This window comes from Emys orbicularis, chromosome 2 (assembly GCF_028017835.1).
Source record: "Emys orbicularis isolate rEmyOrb1 chromosome 2, rEmyOrb1.hap1, whole genome shotgun sequence".
Taxonomy (NCBI): Eukaryota; Metazoa; Chordata; order Testudines; family Emydidae; genus Emys; species Emys orbicularis.
Window position 1 is genome coordinate 264,316,505 of NC_088684.1, and position 18,876 is coordinate 264,335,380.

Here is an 18,876-nt window from a genome sequence, read left to right on the forward strand (position 1 = left end):
GCACCTACTCTCACAACTCAAAATGCTGTAATGCATAATCATTTGTTATTTTTTAAAATTTGTTTGTGTAGTACCTGGCCAAAACAAGCATTTAGATTCAGTGCATTTTATCAAAAACAGCATGAGCTGCATGTTCCCAGATCCTATATAGTCAATATAGCTAATTACTCCAACTTCTCACATTCAAAGGGGTTTCTTTAGCACCAGAAGGGCTAAAACGTAATTTAAAAAAAAAGAGATTCTGTAGAATATCTTGTGTAATTGTCCCACCTCCATCTCAACTGCTCTGGTTCCATCTTAACAAAGGCATCAGCTGAACATGCAATAATGATTTTAAAAAGCAAATAAAATATTGGACTATCTTGAGCAATTCATAGTGATGGGCCAGATCCTCAATGTGCAGAAATCATTGTGGTTCCATTCATGTTAAGATGAGGTCTAGCGCAATGTGTAGATCTTTTCTCAGTTATCCCTGAACCCAGTTTGTGTGAGTAACTTAAATAATTCCTTCTAATGTGCATTACTGTGCAATTGTCCACATTGAAGTTCATCTGTCAGATGAACAGTCCCAGTCTTTTTAATCTCTCTTCATATGGAAGCTGTTCCATACCCCTAATCATTTTTGTTTCCCTTCTCTGTACCTTTTCCAATTCTAATGTATCTTTTTTGAGATGGGGCAACCAGAACTGCACACAGTATTCAAGGTGTGGGTGAACCATGGATTTATATAGTGGTATTATCATATTTTCTGTCTTATTATCTATCCCTTTTCTAATGGTTCCTAACATTCTGTTAGCTTTTTTGACTGCCACTGCATACTGAGCAGATATTTTCAGAGTGCTAGCAGTTAATTTAGACTCCATCCAATCCATGTATAGTTGGGATTATTTATTCTAGTGTGCATTACTTTGCACTTATCAACATTGAATTTCAGACCACACTTACATATATTCACATGTGAAAACACAGATAATGTTATTACCACAGATTCAACAGTCAAGTAATAGTGAGTAAGGACACTGGAAACAGAAGGTTATGTATAAAATAAAATCATAACATGCTTTCTAGAGACTAAATTTAACTGGTTACTCTATTATCTAAAGAAGTTTATCTCACCCAAAGTCTTTTCTACAGCGTTTCACCCAACATTGGTTGAGATCTAGTTTTCATGTAAACGCACTGCCCGTTTACTTCCTAGATGCGGGCTAAGGTGGTGTTGTCTTTGCCTTCTTTTTATATCCCCAAAGTTCATTGTCTGTACTCAGAGACAGGATATCTCCCCCATGGTTTGTTTTTCCTGTGTGCTCTTCCCTGTTGACTTCACATCTCTTTGATAACTTTGTATGTAAATGAGCATCCATTGTGTTAGCTTACAATGCTCAATTAACATCTCAACAGAGAGACTGATGAATAAACTATCTTTTGTTTGATAGAAAACCTGTTTCGCCACCTCTGCTGTTATACAGAATTTAAGAATATAGTTTCAGTACATATACATAACTCCTTACGTAGTATGTGTACATACATTTCACAATGGTAGCAATAACCAGTGTGACCCTGGTTTTCATGTAAGGCCTCTGTCAAGGCTGTATCCCCACTTTGAACTTTAGGGTACAAATGTAGGGGCCTGCATGAGGACTTCTAAGCTTAACTACCAGCTTAGTTCTGGTCCGCTGCCACCATTCCCTACCCTGGGAAGCTTTTAGAAAACCTCTCACCAATTCCCTGGTGAATACAGATCCAAACTCCTTGGATCTTAAACAAGGAGAAATTGACCCTTCCCCCCTCCTTCCTTTCACCAACTCCTGGTGAATACAGATCCAAACCCCCTTGGATCTTAAAACAAGGAGAAATTGACCCTTCCCCCTCCTTCCTTTCACCAACTCCTGGTGAAAACAGATCCAAACCCCCTTGGATCTTAAAACAAGGAGAAATCAATCAGGTTCTTAAAAAGAAGGCTTTTAATTAAAGAAAAAGGTAAAAATCATCTCTGTAAAATCAGTATGGAAAATAGCTTTACAGGGTAATCAAACTTAAAGAGCTCAAAGGACCCCCCTCTGTCTTAGGTTCAAAGTACAGCAAACAAAGATAAACACTCTAGTAAAAGGTACATTTACAAGTTGAGAAAATAAAGTAAAACTAAGACGCCTTGCCTGGCTTTTTACTTACAAGTTTGAAATAAGAGAGACTTGTTTAGAAAGATGGGGAGAACCTGGATTGATGTCTGGTCCCTCTCAGTCCCAAGAGCGAACAACCCCTTAAAACAAAGAGCACACACAAAAGCCTTCCCCCCCCCCAAGATTTGAAAGTATCTTGTCCCCTTATTGGTCCTTTGGGTCAGGTGTCAGCCAGGTTACCCGAGCTTCTTAACCCTTTACAGGTAAAAGGATTTTGGAGTCTCTGGCCAGGAGGGATTTTTAGTACTGTACACAGGAGAGCTGTTACCCTTCCCTTTATAGTTATGACACGCCCCCCAAATCACAGATAGTGTTGGACGTTTGGTTCCACACTGGCTGTGATTTCTTCCTGGAGTTCTAGGAGAAAACAGAGTTAATAAGACACATGTACCTTTAGACATACTACTGATTATATAAAAACTAACAATATGTTTCATTCCAAGAACAATTGTTAACCAGTTAACTCTGGGAAACTTTCCCGGGAGAGTGTATCAGCCACTTTGTTAGAAGCTCCCAAAATGTGTTGTATTTCAAAATCAAAATCTTGGAGAGCTAAACTCCACCGAAGAAGTTTTTTGTTATTTCCCTTGGCGGTATGAAGCCACTGTAGCGCAGCATGGTCTGTTTGTAGTTGGAAACGCCGTCCCCAAACATATGGGCGTAGCTTTTCCAGCGTGTACACAATGGCGTAGCATTCCTTTTCGCTGATTGACCAGTGGCTTTCCCTCTCAGACAGTTTCTTGCTGAGAAACACGACAGGATGGAATTCTTGATCCAGTCCTTCCTGCATTAAAACTGTTCCTACGCCCCGCTCGGACGCATCTGTGGTTACTAGGAACGGTTTGTCAAAGTCTGGGGCCCTTAGCACAGGGTCAGACATGAGTGTTGCCTTAAGCTGGTTAAAGGCCTTTTGACACTCATCAGTCCACTGAACGGCATTTGGCTGTTTCTTTCTGGTTAGGTCTGTCAGCGGGGCGGCGATTTGGCTGTAGTGTGGTACAAATCGCCTATAATATCCGGCCAAGCCTAAGAAGGATTGGACCTGTTTCTTTGACCTTGGAACCGGCCACTTTTGGATAGCATCCACTTTGGCCTGTAGGGGATTTATACTTCCTTGACCCACCTGGTGCCCCAGGTACATCACTCTGTTTTGGCCTATTTGACACTTTTTAGCCTTAACAGTTAGTCCTGCCTGCCGGATGCGCTCGAAGACTTTTTCCAGGTGCTCCAGGTGTTCTGTCCATGAATCAGAAAAAATGGCCACATCATCGAGGTAGGCAACTGCAGATTCTCCCAATCCCGCTAAGAGACCATCTACAAGTCTTTGGAAGGTGGCGGGTGCATTTCGCAACCCGAAAGGGAGTACATTGAATTCATACACCCCTGCCTGGGTGACGAAGGCGGACCTTTCCTTAGCGGGTTCATCTAGTGGTACTTGCCAGTACCCTTTGGTTAAGTCTAAAGTAGAGATGAATTGGGCATGTCCCAATTTTTCCAATAGCTCATCTGTGCGTGGCATTGGATAGTTGTCAGGACGAGTTACAGCATTTAGCTTACGGTAGTCCACGCAAAAGCGTATTTCCCCATCTGGTTTGGGAACTAGAACCACTGGAGATGCCCATCCACTGGTAGAGGGGCGGATTATACCCATCTGTAGCATGTCCTGGATCTCCCTTTGTATAGCAGTTTGGGCATGAGGTGACTCCTGGTAGGGTGGGGTTCTAATTGGGTGAGCATTACCTGTGTCAATGGAGTGGTATGCCCGTTCGGTCCGTCCTGGAGTGGCTGAGAAAATCGGTGCAAAGCTTGTGCACAGCTCCTTGATCTGCTGTCGCTGCAGACGTCCCAGGGTCGTGGAGAGGTTCACCTCTTCCACGCCACCATTCCTTTTTCCTTCGTAGTAGACACCTTCAGGCCACTCCGCGTCATCTGTTTCCTGGGCTGTAAACTGGCAAACGTTTAGTTCTCTGGAATAAAAGGGCTTAAGAGAATTAACATGGTATACCTTAGGCTTTATGTTGGAGGTGGGGGAGGCTATGAGATAGTTAACAGCTCCTAGGCGCTCCTGGACCGTGAATGGTCCTTCCCACGACGCTTCCATTTTATGGGCCTGGAGCGCCTTTAAGACCATGACTTGGTCTCCTACTTTGAAGGACCGTTCTCTGGAATGTTTATCATACCAGGCCTTTTGCTCTTCCTGAGCATCCTTTAGGTTTTCTTTAGCAAGGGCTAAAGAGTGTCGGAGGGTGCTTTGTAGGTTGCTTACAAAGTCTAGAATGTTAGTTCCTGGAGAAGGCGTAAACCCCTCCCATTGCTGCTTCACCAACTGTAATGGCCCCTTAACCTCGCGGCCATACACAAGTTCAAATGGTGAAAACCCTAAACTGGGATGTGGTACAGCCCTGTAGGCAAAAAGCAACTGCTGCAACACTAGGTCCCAATCACTGGAGTGTTCATTTACGAATTTACGTATCATGGCCCCCAAAGTTCCATTAAACCTCTCCACCAGACCATTGGTTTGATGGTGATGAGGGGTGGCAACCAAGTGATTCACCCCATGAGCTTCCCACAGGTTTTTCATGTTCCCTGCCAGGAAATTAGTTCCCGAATCTGTAAGGATGTCGGAGGGCCACCCTACCCTGGCAAAAATGTCTGCTAATGCCTGGCACACACTTTTAGCCCTGGTGTTGCTTAAAGGTACAGCTTCCGGCCATCGGGTAGCAAAATCCATGAAAGTCAGTACGTACTGCTTTACTCTGGGTGTCTTCTTTGGGAAAGGACCCAGAATATCCACAGCTACTCGCTGAAATGGGACCTCAGTTATGGGTAGTGGCTGGAGAGGGGCTTTAACCTGGTCTTGGGGCTTTCCCACTCGTTGGCACACCTCACAAGACCGGACATAATTAGCAACGTCCTTGCCCATTCCCTCCCAGTGGAAGGACTTCCCCAACCGGTCTTTGGTTCTGTTCACCCCAGAATGGCCACTGGGATGATCATGGGCTAAGCTCAAGAGCTTTACCCGATACTTAGTGGGAACTACCAACTGTCTTTGAGGATGCCAGTCTTCCTGGTGCCCACCAGAAAGAGTCTCCTTGTATAAAAGTCCTTTTTCTACAACAAACCGGGATCAGTTAGAAGAGCTGAGAGGCGGTGGGGTGCTCCGTGCCGCCGCCCAAGCTTTCTGAAGGCTGTCATCTGCTTCCTGCTCGGCCTGGAACTGTTCCCTTGATGCTGGAGACATCAGTTCCTCCTTGGACTGTGGACTGGGGCTTGGTCCCTCTGGAAGCGATGCAGGTGCTGGGGCTGTTTCCATTGACTGTGAACCGCTGTCCGCTGGTGCACTATGTGGTATTTCAGGCTCTGGCTGAGCCTCTTGGGTAGGGTTATCTGCTGCTTCCACCAGTTCAGACTCGCTGGTGCCCTCTGGCATTGGAGTTGTAGACGGGCTTGCAAGCGCTGGACTCAGTGCTGGCAATGGTTCTGGTGCTGGTTGCGTTGCCAGTTCCGGTTCTGGGACTGGCTTTGGCTGGGTCTCTGGGATTGGATCCACTACGGCTGTTGCAGTCGTTGGCAGGGGATCCGGTTCCACCACCTTTGTTTGGATCTCCGGTAACACAGACGGGGCCCTGGTGGACGGCTCAGGAACAGGGATGGGGGTGAAAGCTTGCTTAGCCAGGCTGCGGGTGACTATTCCCACCCTCTTGGCTAGCTTCACATGGTTGGCCAAGTCTTCCCCCAGCAGCATGGGGATGGGATAATTGTCATAGACTGCAAAAGTCCACATTCCTGACCAGCCCTTGTACTGGACATGCAACTTGGCTGTAGGCAAGGTTACAGACTGTGACACGAAGGGTTGAATTGTCACTGTAGCCTCCGGGTTGATGAGTTTGGGGTCCACTAGGGATTGGTGGATAGTTGACACTTGTGCCCCAGTGTCCCTCCAAGCGATAACCTTCTTTCCGCCCACTCTCAAGGTTTCCCTTCGCTCCGAGGGTATGAGAGAGGCATCTGGGTCTGGGGATCTTTGGTGTGATTGGGGTGTAATGAACTGTAATCGGTTGGGGTTCTTGGGGCAGTGAGCCTTTATATGCCCCAGTTCATTACATTTAAAACATCGCCCTGCTAAGGTATCACCGGGGCGATGTTGGTTGATGGAGACTGGTGTGGTGGGGTGAGAAGGCGTCTGGGGTTTCCCTTGGGATGTGGGTGGGGCCTTGGGTTGTCCCCGGTGATAAGGTTTTGTTTCGGCTTGCCCCTTCTGATATTCGCTCCAACTGCTACTAGCTTTTTTCTTTTCTGTCACCTCCACCCATTTGGCTCCAATCTCCCCTGCCTCGGTTACAGTTTTGGGCTTCCTATCTAGGATGTACCTTTCTATTTCCTCAGGAACACCCTATAAAAACTGCTCCATTTTTACTAGGGAAAGCAGATCTTCCAGAGATTTAACATTTGCTCCTGATACCCAGGCATCACAATTTTTGTCAATGTGGTAGGCATGCCGGGTAAATGACACATCTGGTTTCCACCTTAGGGCTCTGAACCGCCGACGGGCATGCTCGGGTGTTAGCCCCATTCTGAGTCTGGCCTTGTTTTTAAAAAGTTCATAACTGTTCATGTGTTCCTTAGGCATTTCAGCCGCCACCTCTGCTAAGGGTCCACTGAGCTGCGGCCTCAGCTCTACCATGTACTGGTCTGCAGCGATGCTGTATCCAAGGCAGGCCCTTTCAAAATTTTCTAAGAAGGCCTCAGTATCATCGCCTGCCTTGTAGGTGGGGAATTTTCTGGGATGGGAAGTGGTACCTGGAGAGGGGTTGTTGGGATGGGCTGTTGTATCCGGCTTAGCCTTTGCTACTTCCAGTTCATGCTTCCTTTCTTTTTCTCTGTCCTCCATCTCTTTTTCTTTCAGCTCCATCTCTTTTTCTTTCAGCTCCATCTCTCTCTTGTGGGCCTCCTCTTTGGCTTTCTCTTCTCTGTCTCTCAGCTCTATCTCTCTCTTGTGGGCCCCCTCTTTGGCTTTCTCTTCTCTGTCTCTCAGCTCTATCTCTTTTTCTTTCAGCTCCATAGCTCTTTTGTGGGCCTCCTCTTTAGCTTTTTCTTCTTTGGTAGTCATTTTCCTGTTTTCTTGTGCTGGGTCACCCCCTCTGCAGTTGACTGAAACTGGGATGTACTTAGCTCTGGCTGCTGCTGAGTTAACAGAGACTTTCTAACAAGCTACTCCCGAGGATATAAAAAGAAAAAAAAACAATTCAGCTTGTAAATTGCCTTTACCAGTCAAAGTTTGCTCACTTTGAACCCTTCTCTTAACAAAGCCCCTTGTTAAAAAAAACTTAACACCTCTGCCTTCAGGCAAGGAGAGATAAGATATGCATCTACCTTCAGCTCTGCTTTCTAAGCAGCTAGAAGGAACAAAAAAATCTTACTGGCTTTTGGGTTTAAAACGAATCCCACCGCTCTGCCACCATGTCAAGGCTGTATCCCCACTTTGAACTTTAGGGTACAAATGTAGGGGCCTGCATGAGGACTTCTAAGCTTAACTACCAGCTTAGTTCTGGTCCGCTGCCACCATTCCCTACCCTGGGAAGCTTTTAGAAAACCTCTCACCAATTCCCTGGTGAATACAGATCCAAACTCCTTGGATCTTAAACAAGGAGAAATTGACCCTTCCCCCCTCCTTCCTTTCACCAAATCCTGGTGAATACAGATCCAAACCCCCTTGGATCTTAAAACAAGGAGAAATTGACCCTTCCCCCCTCCTTCCTTTCACCAACTCCTGGTGAAAACAGATCCAACCCCCCTTGGATCTTAAAACAAGGAGAAATCAATCAGGTTCTTAAAAAGAAGGCTTTTAATTAAAGAAAAAGGTAAAAATCATCTCTGTAAAATCAGTATGGAAAATAGCTTTACAGGGTAATCAAACTTAAAGAGCTCAAAGGACCCCCCTCTGTCTTAGGTTCAAAGTACAGCAAACAAAGATAAACACTCTAGTAAAAGGTACATTTACAAGTTGAGAAAATAAAGTAAAACTAAGACGCCTTGCCTGGCTTTTTACTTACAAGTTTGAAATAAGAGAGACTTGTTTAGAAAGATGGGGAGAACCTGGATTGATGTCTGGTCCCTCTCAGTCCCAAGAGCGAACAACCCCTTAAAACAAAGAGCACACACAAAAGCCTTCCCCCCCCAAGATTTGAAAGTATCTTGTCCCCTTATTGGTCCTTTGGGTCAGGTGTCAGCCAGGTTACCCGAGCTTCTTAACCCTTTACAGGTAAAAGGATTTTGGAGTCTCTGGCCAGGAGGGATTTTTAGTACTGTACACAGGAGAGCTGTTACCCTTCCCTTTATAGTTATGACAGCCTCACATGACATTCTTTGTAGAGAATGTACATACCACAATCAAGATACAGGTCTGTCGCATCTTACGCGCATTTAACATGCGCGATTTCAACTTTACGCGATCGGCAAAAACAAAAACAAAAAAAGAGAAAAACAATAATTTTAATACTATACCTGTAGTGCGGGCGATTTTGCCCGCCATTGAACTCAATGGGGTTTTGGCTATAAGTGGTTTTCGCTTTACGCACTAACCGCAGAACGGAACTCCCGCGTAAGATGAGACAGACCCGTATTCTTATAACTCTCTTGCCAGTTGGAATTAAGGAGTTCACATTCTCAGAGAGGTATCCACAAGTATAAAATTAAACATCTGTGTATGTCTTTGCAGGATAAGGACCTAATGTTGTATGATCCTTATGGAATTCACAACCCTCACTAGTTTTGATTAACCTAAATAACTTTGCTTTGCCAACAAGCTTTGCAATTTTAATTCCTTGTTCGTTCACACCAAAGTCCAAAGCCTTTTGAAAGTCTAAGTAAGTAAAATGGACCAATTGTTTATTATCTACTGTTTGTTAAAACTTTTTCAAATAATTCACAAAAGTTGTGCTAAATTAGTTTCAGTCGCATCCATTTAAGTGCTTTATAACTCTGTATAAAGTATGGAGGGTCATGCTGTGACAGTCATTCCAGAGGAAAATATAGAAGTATTTTAACATTTAGTATAAAATTCCCTAATCAAAGAAGTTGCTTGGCTTGTCAGCCTGTGAGAAAGCAACCATGCCCAAAGAAGCTGCATTAGTTCAATACAGATATTTAATGATTCCCCAGAGTGGAAGAAATACAGATTTCTTCCTGACACAAGAAGGCATAAAGTATTCCCACCAGAAATCAGGGAGATAGAACAAGACTGTTTTATTCACTTGGGATGCAAAAGTCTCCATATCCTTTTTTCCCTGGCCCCTTACATACTATTGAAATGCAGTGTGGATTTATCTTATATTAAGGGAGTGGACTGGGGGAAACCTAAAATCGTCAGACTGGATTACATGGAAATTAAAATGTCAATAGGTATTAATGCATGTTCCTGATGCTATATGCAAAAGCAGCTAAAATGATAAATACATAAAATATGAATTAAAATATTTTCGCACACAGGAAAGTGATTATATTAAAAGCACTTCCAAAAAGAGAGTGCTTTTGAACATGTAAATGGGGAGGAGACAGATGGATGCAGAAGTCTAAGGTTATCAATATCCATGCCTTAGGGAGCACCTCATAAAGGATTCATCACCTTCTGATTTGAGGCACAAAGGTGAACCCTTAAAATGCATGAAATATCAGAGCACAGAAATCCGTTAGGAGATTTCACTTTTATTCAGTCCCTCCCTAGTGAGAGCTCTAAGATTCAGCAGATTCATCTCAGAATATACCATTTTATAGGCAGCTTGTGTAGAAAATCATAGGGCTGCTGGACTATGACCACAGGTGACCATTTAGTGCACAAATGTCCTTTTACATCTCTACACTGGATGCAAATGGTTGGTGAAACATTGCTAGAAGCCCTACTGAGGTCTCACCTACACTACCATTTTTAACCACGTTATAACTTGTGTTGGCTAACATAATTGAAATTTATAGTACAGACCAGACAAAAACATGTGTTCCAAAAGGGTTAAAAACAACTAGGAATGAACATGTGTATCCTGCTTGCACTAGGATTTGCAATGGTGTTACTTAACTTGTTCAAACATGTTTACAAATATTAGTGTAGACAAGATCCAAGAGGCAATTACAGTAGTCATGATTCATGGCCAGAAGGTTATGTATTGTGTCTGCAAGTTCACCACAGGAGAAATAAGGGTGCAGTCTGCACAAATTGCACTGTTGAATCAAAACACTTTTGGACTATATCCAACATGTAGCTTTCCAGGGAAAAGATGTTTCTGAAAATAATGCCAAGGTTCTTAACTTTACTATTTCTGAACATGCCTCTACAGTAAATGAAAATTCTCTCCTTTGTGGGTAGAAATCTTGTCCATAACATATATATTGAACAACACTATAGATATCTTAGATCCTTTAGACACATGGCACTTCAATTGCTTGGTGGTGAAATACAAATACAAGATAACTACTGACTGTTTTCTTTTCAATATTATAGGTATAGAATCATAGAAACGTAAGGCTGTAAGGGAACTTGAGAGGTCATCTGTTCATCCCCCTATGCTGAGGCAGGACCAAATATACCTAAACCATGCCTGACAGGTGTTTGTGAAAAACCTCCAGGAAAAAAAATTAAAAACAGCCTCCTTTGGTAACCAGTTCCATGCACAGCTATCCTTACAGCTAGAATATTTTTTCTTAATATGTAACCTAAATTTCCCTTGCTGCAGATTAAGACAATTACTTCTTTTCCTACCTTCAGTGGACATGGAGAACAATTGATCACAATCCTCTTTATAACAGCCTTTAACATATTTGAAGACTGTCCTTAGATCCCCACTTAGTTTTCTTTTCTCAAGACTAAACATGCCCAGTGTTTTTAACCTTTTCTTATACATCTGGATTTCTAAATTTTTAGCACTTTTGTTGCTCTTCTCTGGACCATCTCCATTTTTTCTGCATCTTTCTCCAAGTATGATGTCCAAAACTGGACACAGTACTCCAGCTGAGGTCCTCACCAGTGCGGAGTAAAGCGAAATTACCTTCCATGTCTTCCATATGACATTCTTGCTAATACCCCCAACATTGATATTAACCTTTTTCACAACTGCATCACATTGTTGGCTCAAGTTCAATTTGTGATCTACAGTTACCCGCAGATCCTTTTCAGCAGAACTATTCCTTGTCAGTTATTCCCCATTTTGTAGTTGTGCATTTAATTTTTCCTTCCTAAATGTATTAATTGTCACATCTTTATTGAATTTTATCGTATTGATTTCAGGCCAGTTCTTCAATTTCTCAAGATCATTTTGAATTCCAACCCTGTACTTCAAAGTACTAGTAACCCCTCCCAGCTTGGTGTCAGCTGCAAATTTTATGCATACTCTCCACTCCATTATCCAAATCATAAATCAAAATATAGATTAGTACTGGACCCAGGACATATCCTGGCAGGACCCCACTAGATATGTCCCTTCAGTTTGACAGCAAACCATTGATAACTACTCTTTTGGGTATGTTTTTTCAACCAATTTTGCACCGACCTTATAGTAATTTCATCTAGACCACATTTCCCTAGTTTGCTTATGAGAATGTCACCTGGGACAGTGTCAAAAGCCTTACTAAAATCAAGATATATCATGTCTATCATTTCCTGCCCCCCATCAACTAAGCCAGTAACCCTGTCAAAGAAGGATATTAGGTTGTTGTGGCATGATTTGTTCTTGACAAATTCAAGTTGGCAATTATTTGTCACTCTATTGTTCTCTAGGTGCCTACAAATTGTTTAATAATTTATTACAGGATCTTTCCATGTATCAAAGTTAGGCTGATTGATGTATAATTCCCTGGGTCCTCTTTGTTTCTCTTATAAAAGATAGGTACTATCTTTGCCTTTCTTCAGTCTTCTGGCACCTTACCTGCCCTCCAGGAGTTCTCAAAGCTAATCACTAATGGTTCTGAGATTGCTTAAGCTAATTCCTTAAGTACCCGAGGGTGAATTTCACCCAGCCCTGCCAACTTGAACTTATATAAATATTCTTTAACCTGTTATTTCACTATTCTGGCTTATGTTCCTTCCCCCTCACTATTGATATTAATTGTGTTAAACATCTGGTCACAATTAACTTTTTTAGTGAAGATTGAAGCAAGTTGTTACTTGAATCACATGAGGGTGGCCCCAGACACACTAGTAAAGTCCTGTATATATATATACAGCCCGCGGAAGCAAGCCTCCTGGCCCAGGTCAACTGACTTGGTTTAGTCGGGCTCTCCCTAGAACTCTAACAATAACTTTGTAGGCAGCGTTTTGAAGTTGAAGCTTGCTTCAGAGCCCGAGCTCCAGCGCTCACCCCCCCTCCCTGGGCTTCAAAGCCCAAGCTCCAGCCCGAGCCACAAATTCAAATAGCTGTCTGCACAGCTATTCTCATGCTAGTGCTAGCCCCTCTAACCCAAGTCTGTTGACCTGGGGTGGGAGGTTTGCTTCGCAGACTGTGTAGACATAACTTACGTGGCTGAAGCATCACCTGTGTTCATTCATATTAAAAGCTGCTGAAGTCTTGCATGACCGAATGGCTCCCTGACTTCAGTTGAAAGCCAGTAAGAGATCATTCATAACCCCTAACTAATGCAGTCTCAACCTTCAAAAAAAGGCCTTAACCTTGACTTACTTCATGTGTCATTGGTATGGAGAGGCACCCAGAGCCAGTACTATTATATTATTGGTTATCTTTCTTAAAAACAGGAGGTTTGAAGAGGGTAATAGTTGGAAAACACTGCAGTACCCAGAGAAGCATTCTTGAAGTGGACCTCCATATTCTTAAGGATGCTAAATGAGGCATTGCTAGTGCCTGTCAGTAATAGCGCCATGGGACATCCACTGGCTTTGAGCAGCCGCAGCTACAAAAAAACAATTTTTGTTGGAAATGATGTTAAACTCAGCTCCAATTCAGCTAGGAGCCATTGGGTTTCATAATACAAAGGCATAGTAAGAACTATCAGTCTGTCCCATGAAGTACATCAGACACTTGTCACAGTGATCAGCTGACGTAACTATTATTGATAGAAGAGAATCTCAGTTAGTCAGTGTGAAGGGGGGTTTTGAGTCCAAGGCTGGCAGTTTTGCCTAGTGACAATGGATGGTGAGAGTCAGAGGCCGCCTTGTCTATCGGCAGGGTTCAGCAGCTGTAGTCAATGACTGTGTCGCCCAGTGGCGAGAGTCAGTGGGTGGGGGTAGAGAACTGCAAATCTTCCCTTCTCCACTGGGTTCCAACCCAAGGCTGTTCAAAATAATGGTCCAGATACATGGCCTATCGATGGGTGCCCTTACGCCTGTTCCTTCAATCACTTCCTACTCCTACTTCTGTTCCTTCATCTGCATCACGGGTCTGTCTTGGGGTCCCCCTGGGAGTCCTCTTGTGTCACTCCCTGGAGCATCTTCCCCTCTCTGCAGTGATTGGTCGTCCTTGGCCTCCATGGTTGAAATGGAGGTTGAAAGGCCTACAGCAGCTTGACTGTGAGCCCCAGCGACTTCTCTGCAGGAGGTTGCAGCACCCAACTGCTCTCCTGCTCAGTCAGCTCAGACTGAGCTGAGCTGCTCCCTTTTGAGCTCTCCCTGCACTGGGAGCATGCTCAGCAGTGGGTGAGGGTGTGTGTCTTTCTGTGTCGAGAGCAATTCCTTAACCTTTGTGGGGTTGATATGCCCCGTCAGTCAGATTGTGAACTCCCTGAATGAGGTCATCTGGAGAGTTCCTTGCAGAGACTTTGGCCAAGGGAAAAAAGGATCCTTTGGCCCCAGTTCTTCTGTAAAACCTTTTCAAAAAGTCTTTAAAAATTACTGTCTTATTTACAACAGATATGGTGGTCCCCAATCAAAGCCACAGGAGAGATTTGCATGGCACGTTGATTCCAGGCTATAAAAGAATATTCTTTATGAGAAGCAAGGGGATTTTTCAAAGGGCCCTTCTGCCATCCTGCCTCGCTGAGGAGAGACAGCCTACTGTAAAATTGCCTTGTTTGAAAGGAAAACAATGGGTTTTATAGAGTGATTTATGACTGCATGTTGGATGAAGTAGGTAGTTAAGGAAATGGGAAATGCAGTGTTTACATTTTATCTTATTATATAAGCTGTAGATGTACTGTATATAAATCATTTAACTTATTGGAACAAGATTTATAGTGGGAGGAGAGGATTGATCAATTTTTATTTTACTTACAACAATAAGCAAATGATAATGGGAACATAATGTTTAGGCCTCAGAATGCCATAGATAGGATTAAGGGGTACAGTACTTGGCTAGATTTAGAGTCCTTAAAAGTGAATGACTGAATCAGCATTCTCATACAAAAGTTGCGGGAAATAAAGTTATATGCTTTCATTCTAAAAAGCCACTTTTGGTATAGAATACAATTTTAAAATATTCATACATATTATAGAAGCCAGGTTATTGGCATTAAATATGCATGTGAAAAGGTTTGAAGGACTATTTGAAATTCAAACGGTACAGACCAAATTCTGCCCTTAAATCCATCATTGCAACTCCCATGATCCGAATCAATGCATGTACATTCAAGGGCAAAATTTGGCATTAGTAAATGCTATCTAAACAGTTTTGTGTTAAACAGCATTCAAAACTGAAGAGGGAATGATATTTTATGGTTGAAATCAATTAAACTTGAACTACTGTATCAGGATTAATAATATTTATAGGTAATTATTGTGCCAGGCACTGTACAGACAAGTATGAAGGTTTCTGTCATAAATAGCTCAAAACCTAAATAGCAAATGAATAATATTTTCTAATGTCATGCATCCTTTTCTGTTTTCTAGAGCATCAGGGCTTCAGGCCTGGTTCTTTTGGAAACAATCCTTTTTGGATCACTCCTCCTGTACTTCCCGGTGAGTTATGTTGTTATTTTTAAACTGCTTTTATTGCCAAAGTTTTAAAACGTAAGCAGTTTGGTGATAAATACAGATATCAAAACTATGTACATACTAGGTAAGTTAATACAATTATTTTAATGTATTGTGTGCAGTAAGTGCGCTTAACTTTTTGGTATTTGAGATCATTCCAAGTGCAGGGAATACTATAGAGAGAATATTGCAAATACACTAAATAGTGATATTTAAAAAAAGGGGGGGGGGAGCAAATGGAAACTTTCTAAGGTTGCCTATTGTATGTTCCCAGTTGAACAGAATATCAAAAGCTGGAAACTAGGTCCTCTACTGTACTTAAAAATAACAAAAATGTCAAGTTTGTGTATAAAGAACAAAGACTGAATATATCTAGTGCTTTCTGGAATTTATTACAAAGCAGGGGAGTTATTTTAATGTTTTATTAAATATCTCTGAAACTGTGAGACATCTGGAATACCTTATGTTTGAGAATATGTGTTATTTATATAGTGTGAGTGTAGTGTAAGTTTGGGAAGATGTGTTGTTATTTATATAGTGTAAGTGGGCAAAATATGGAACAATATAGTTCTGGTTGTTTTAGCTGGAATACTTAATGAATCAGTTGAGTTTTCTGGAATTTTTGAAAAGGGAGAACCAAGATATCTTGGTGCAAGTTTGTGGTCATGCAGTCTAAGGCCTAAGGAGTGGATGGAAGAAAGAAGGGTGGAAGTGGACGAAGGGGGAAGAGGATAGGAATTGAGAACTGATGGAGAAGGAAATAGAATTAGAGACTGCTTTGAATATGGTTATAGCTTTCCCCAGTGGTCAAATGTTTATATGGCTTTTACAGAGCTCCCGCTCATTAATGAGACCCTGGAAAGCAAAACACCCAGGCAAACATGTAAACAATTTGCAAACATGCAGTACTAAAGGAGGGGAGATAAATGCCATAATAAAGACAAATCCCGCAGGAGTTTGTTTTCTAAATTGTTCAAAATTGTGTTGCTCTTTTAGGTTAAAAGTAAAAAATGTGTTTGTTAATTGCTAGGATAGTTTTATTTGGAATTTCATCTTTAATTCTGAGGTTGTTAGGAAGAAGACAGATTTCATTTTTTAATGTTTTTGTGTTACTGACATCACCATTAGAAACCAATGAGGAATATGTTAAGGCCAGTCATGAAGTGCTTGGAACAGAAATATAATCATACTTAACACTTAGTTAATGGTTCACATGTTCAGAGCATTGTACAAATGCTAATTAATTCTCACAATAACCCTTTGAGGTAAATAATTATTACCCCCATTTCACTGGGGACTGGGTCTGTCTTCATTTATGTGAGAGCAGCACCCAGGTGCTAGAGGACAACATTGAATCCCAGATGAGGAAGAGGTGAAATTATGTGCCTAAAATCCCACAGCTAATCAGTGTCAGAGCTGGGATTTTAGAATATCACACCCTTTCTGACTCCCAGCCTGTGCTCATTGCTTTAGAGTTCATTGCCTCACAGTCTGAATGTCAATGAAACCAGTACTTCTGGTTAAAGATGTAATTACCTTTCCACTCTCTAACACACAACCTTATCCTCTTATCTCCTCCTCTCAGTCCATCCGTGTATCCTCTCTCTCTCTCCCTGACAATCTAACCTTTTCCCAGCCTTGTACTCTGACCCCTTATAGACTTGCCCAGGCCTAGATTAAAGGATAGGCACCAATAAACTTGGGTCTAGGGTCCCTACCACAGTAAGATGGTGAGTTCAGAATCCCTGCTTTAGTTTTAAAACAAAAATAATGTAAGCCTCCAGCCCTCATAGTTATGAAAAGAAGCGTCAAAGTGTGAACTGGGTGTAACTGCTGCAGTTAGGAATGTTTGAATCTGTAGAGAGCATTCAGCAGAGGAAGGAAGGGCAGTCACAAAAGCTGGGTAAGAAGCCGTCTGGCCCACCCCCCCAGACCAGACCACACCCCTGTTGCTTTTTTGAGGGATGGGGAGGGAAGCCTGCTACTCTTTGGGAACTCTACTGCAGTTTTTGCCATTGCTGTGGGGAGGAAGCCACGGTCATCAGTTCAGAGGGGCAGGATCTCACAGATCCTCAGGGTTTCTGGGGGAGGAAGGATGAGTCCCCTGGCTGCTGCAGCTGTCACCTTCTCCAGCCAGGTAGGGGGAGTGCAGGTCGGTGCCCTGCTACCCAACTAGAGCAGGAGGCCCTATGATGTGGAGTCCAGCTCCTGAGAAGGGAGTGGGGAGTATACTCTCTAGGTGGTTGAGGGAGGAAGGAGGCAGAGACACTGCCACACTTCCCATCAGCCAAGGGAGGGAAGACCCAGCTACTACCATCTTAAGCAGGAGGTTGGGCCAAAGTATAAGGGGTGAGACCATAGCAGAGAGTTCTCCTGTGAGATATGCCTAAAGCCCTAGCTTGGCTTAATTCATCCCTGATCTTGCTGTGGCTCCCATCTGCTCACCCTAGTCTTTCCCCGGCCTTTTGTCTTGATCCCAGATCTTCTCCAAGAACCTTGTGTCCTGTTGATTGTTGCACCTCTAGGAATGAAGCCACACTGGCTACGAAAGCTCCAGCTAGTACAAAATGCAGCAAACAATGTGCGTAGTCACACGGATTGCCATGAGCACACTGCTGCAGTGCTCTGCTCTCTGCACCAGCTCTGCATTGAACAGAGTCAAGTTCAAAGTCTGTCCAGATTTTCTATGCCCTCTATGGGACTGTACCTGGTTACCTGACAGGTTGTTTCTCCCTTTACAACAATGAGCTCCCATGACAGCTACGTTCCACTGATAATGAAACTCTCAACCAACCCAGGAGGCTTGTGAGATGGTGCTTTGAATGGAACTGGTCCTAGACTAAGGAACCCACTCTCATAATGTATAAGAATGACCATTCCTCACTCACTTTGTTCAGAGCTAAATGCAAAACTCATGATCAAGCTTCCTCTCTGCAATAGTTTTATGCTCCCACACACTCTCTGGTGGGGCTCTCTTTCTCCCTCACATACACAACTGTGCTCTAATCAAGCTATTACTTCTACGGGCTGGGACAAATGAGAGAAAGATTGTTGTTTCTAATTTTAAATAAATGGGAAAGGGCTTAGATACCATGGTAATGGGGGCCGTCGTTGAGCCTAGACAGATAAATTAACCATTATTTCACCAGCTTTAAGAACATACTTCTGTAAGCTCACGGTAGAATTCTGCTATGCAGCCTTGTTAAATAGGGAGAGACTGCCACTCTAGGGTGTGAATTATGGGACGTGTGGATTCTTGAAGTGTTAAATTAAATTAATGGAGATATCCTGTCTCCTAGAACTGGAAGGGACCTTGAAAGGTCATTGAGTCCAGCCCCCTGCCTTCACTAGCAGGACCAAGTACTGATTTTGCCCCAGATCGCCCCCTCAAGGATTGAACTCACAACCCTGGGTTTAGCAGGCCAATGCTCAAACCACTGAGCTATCCCTCCCCCCTCATTAATTAATGAGGTTCTACTGTACATACACCATATCCAAGACTGTGCTTGCATGAACCTTTGAGGAACACATAGCTGAATAAAAGATTAGGTGTGGGCTATAAAATGAGTGAATAACTTGTACCCAGTTAGCACTCATACACATTTTAATTCATGCCAGATAGGTAGGGTGTGAGTTATTGATTGTCACATCAGACCTAATTCACATATGTGCAGCTGCTGTTCTTCAACTCTTTTTCTGTTACTTTGGATTTTTATTTGTTTATTTATAAAGGTCTAGGAATGCTTTTGTAATTCTGTGAATCAGAACAAATTGTTTAAGGAATTAATAGAT

The 18,876-nt window shown here is 42.8% G+C and overlaps 1 protein-coding gene across 1 annotated transcript in view; it reads left to right on the forward strand.

Moving 5' to 3' along the window:
• GPR158 (G protein-coupled receptor 158) overlaps nt 1–18,876 on the forward strand; it is a 340,854-nt gene that overhangs the window by 204,605 nt on the left and 117,373 nt on the right. The window contains exon 5 of the mRNA XM_065399964.1: nt 15,001–15,069. Coding sequence (XP_065256036.1) covers nt 15,001–15,069 — 69 coding nt within the window. The remainder of the gene's footprint in view (nt 1–15,000; nt 15,070–18,876) is intronic.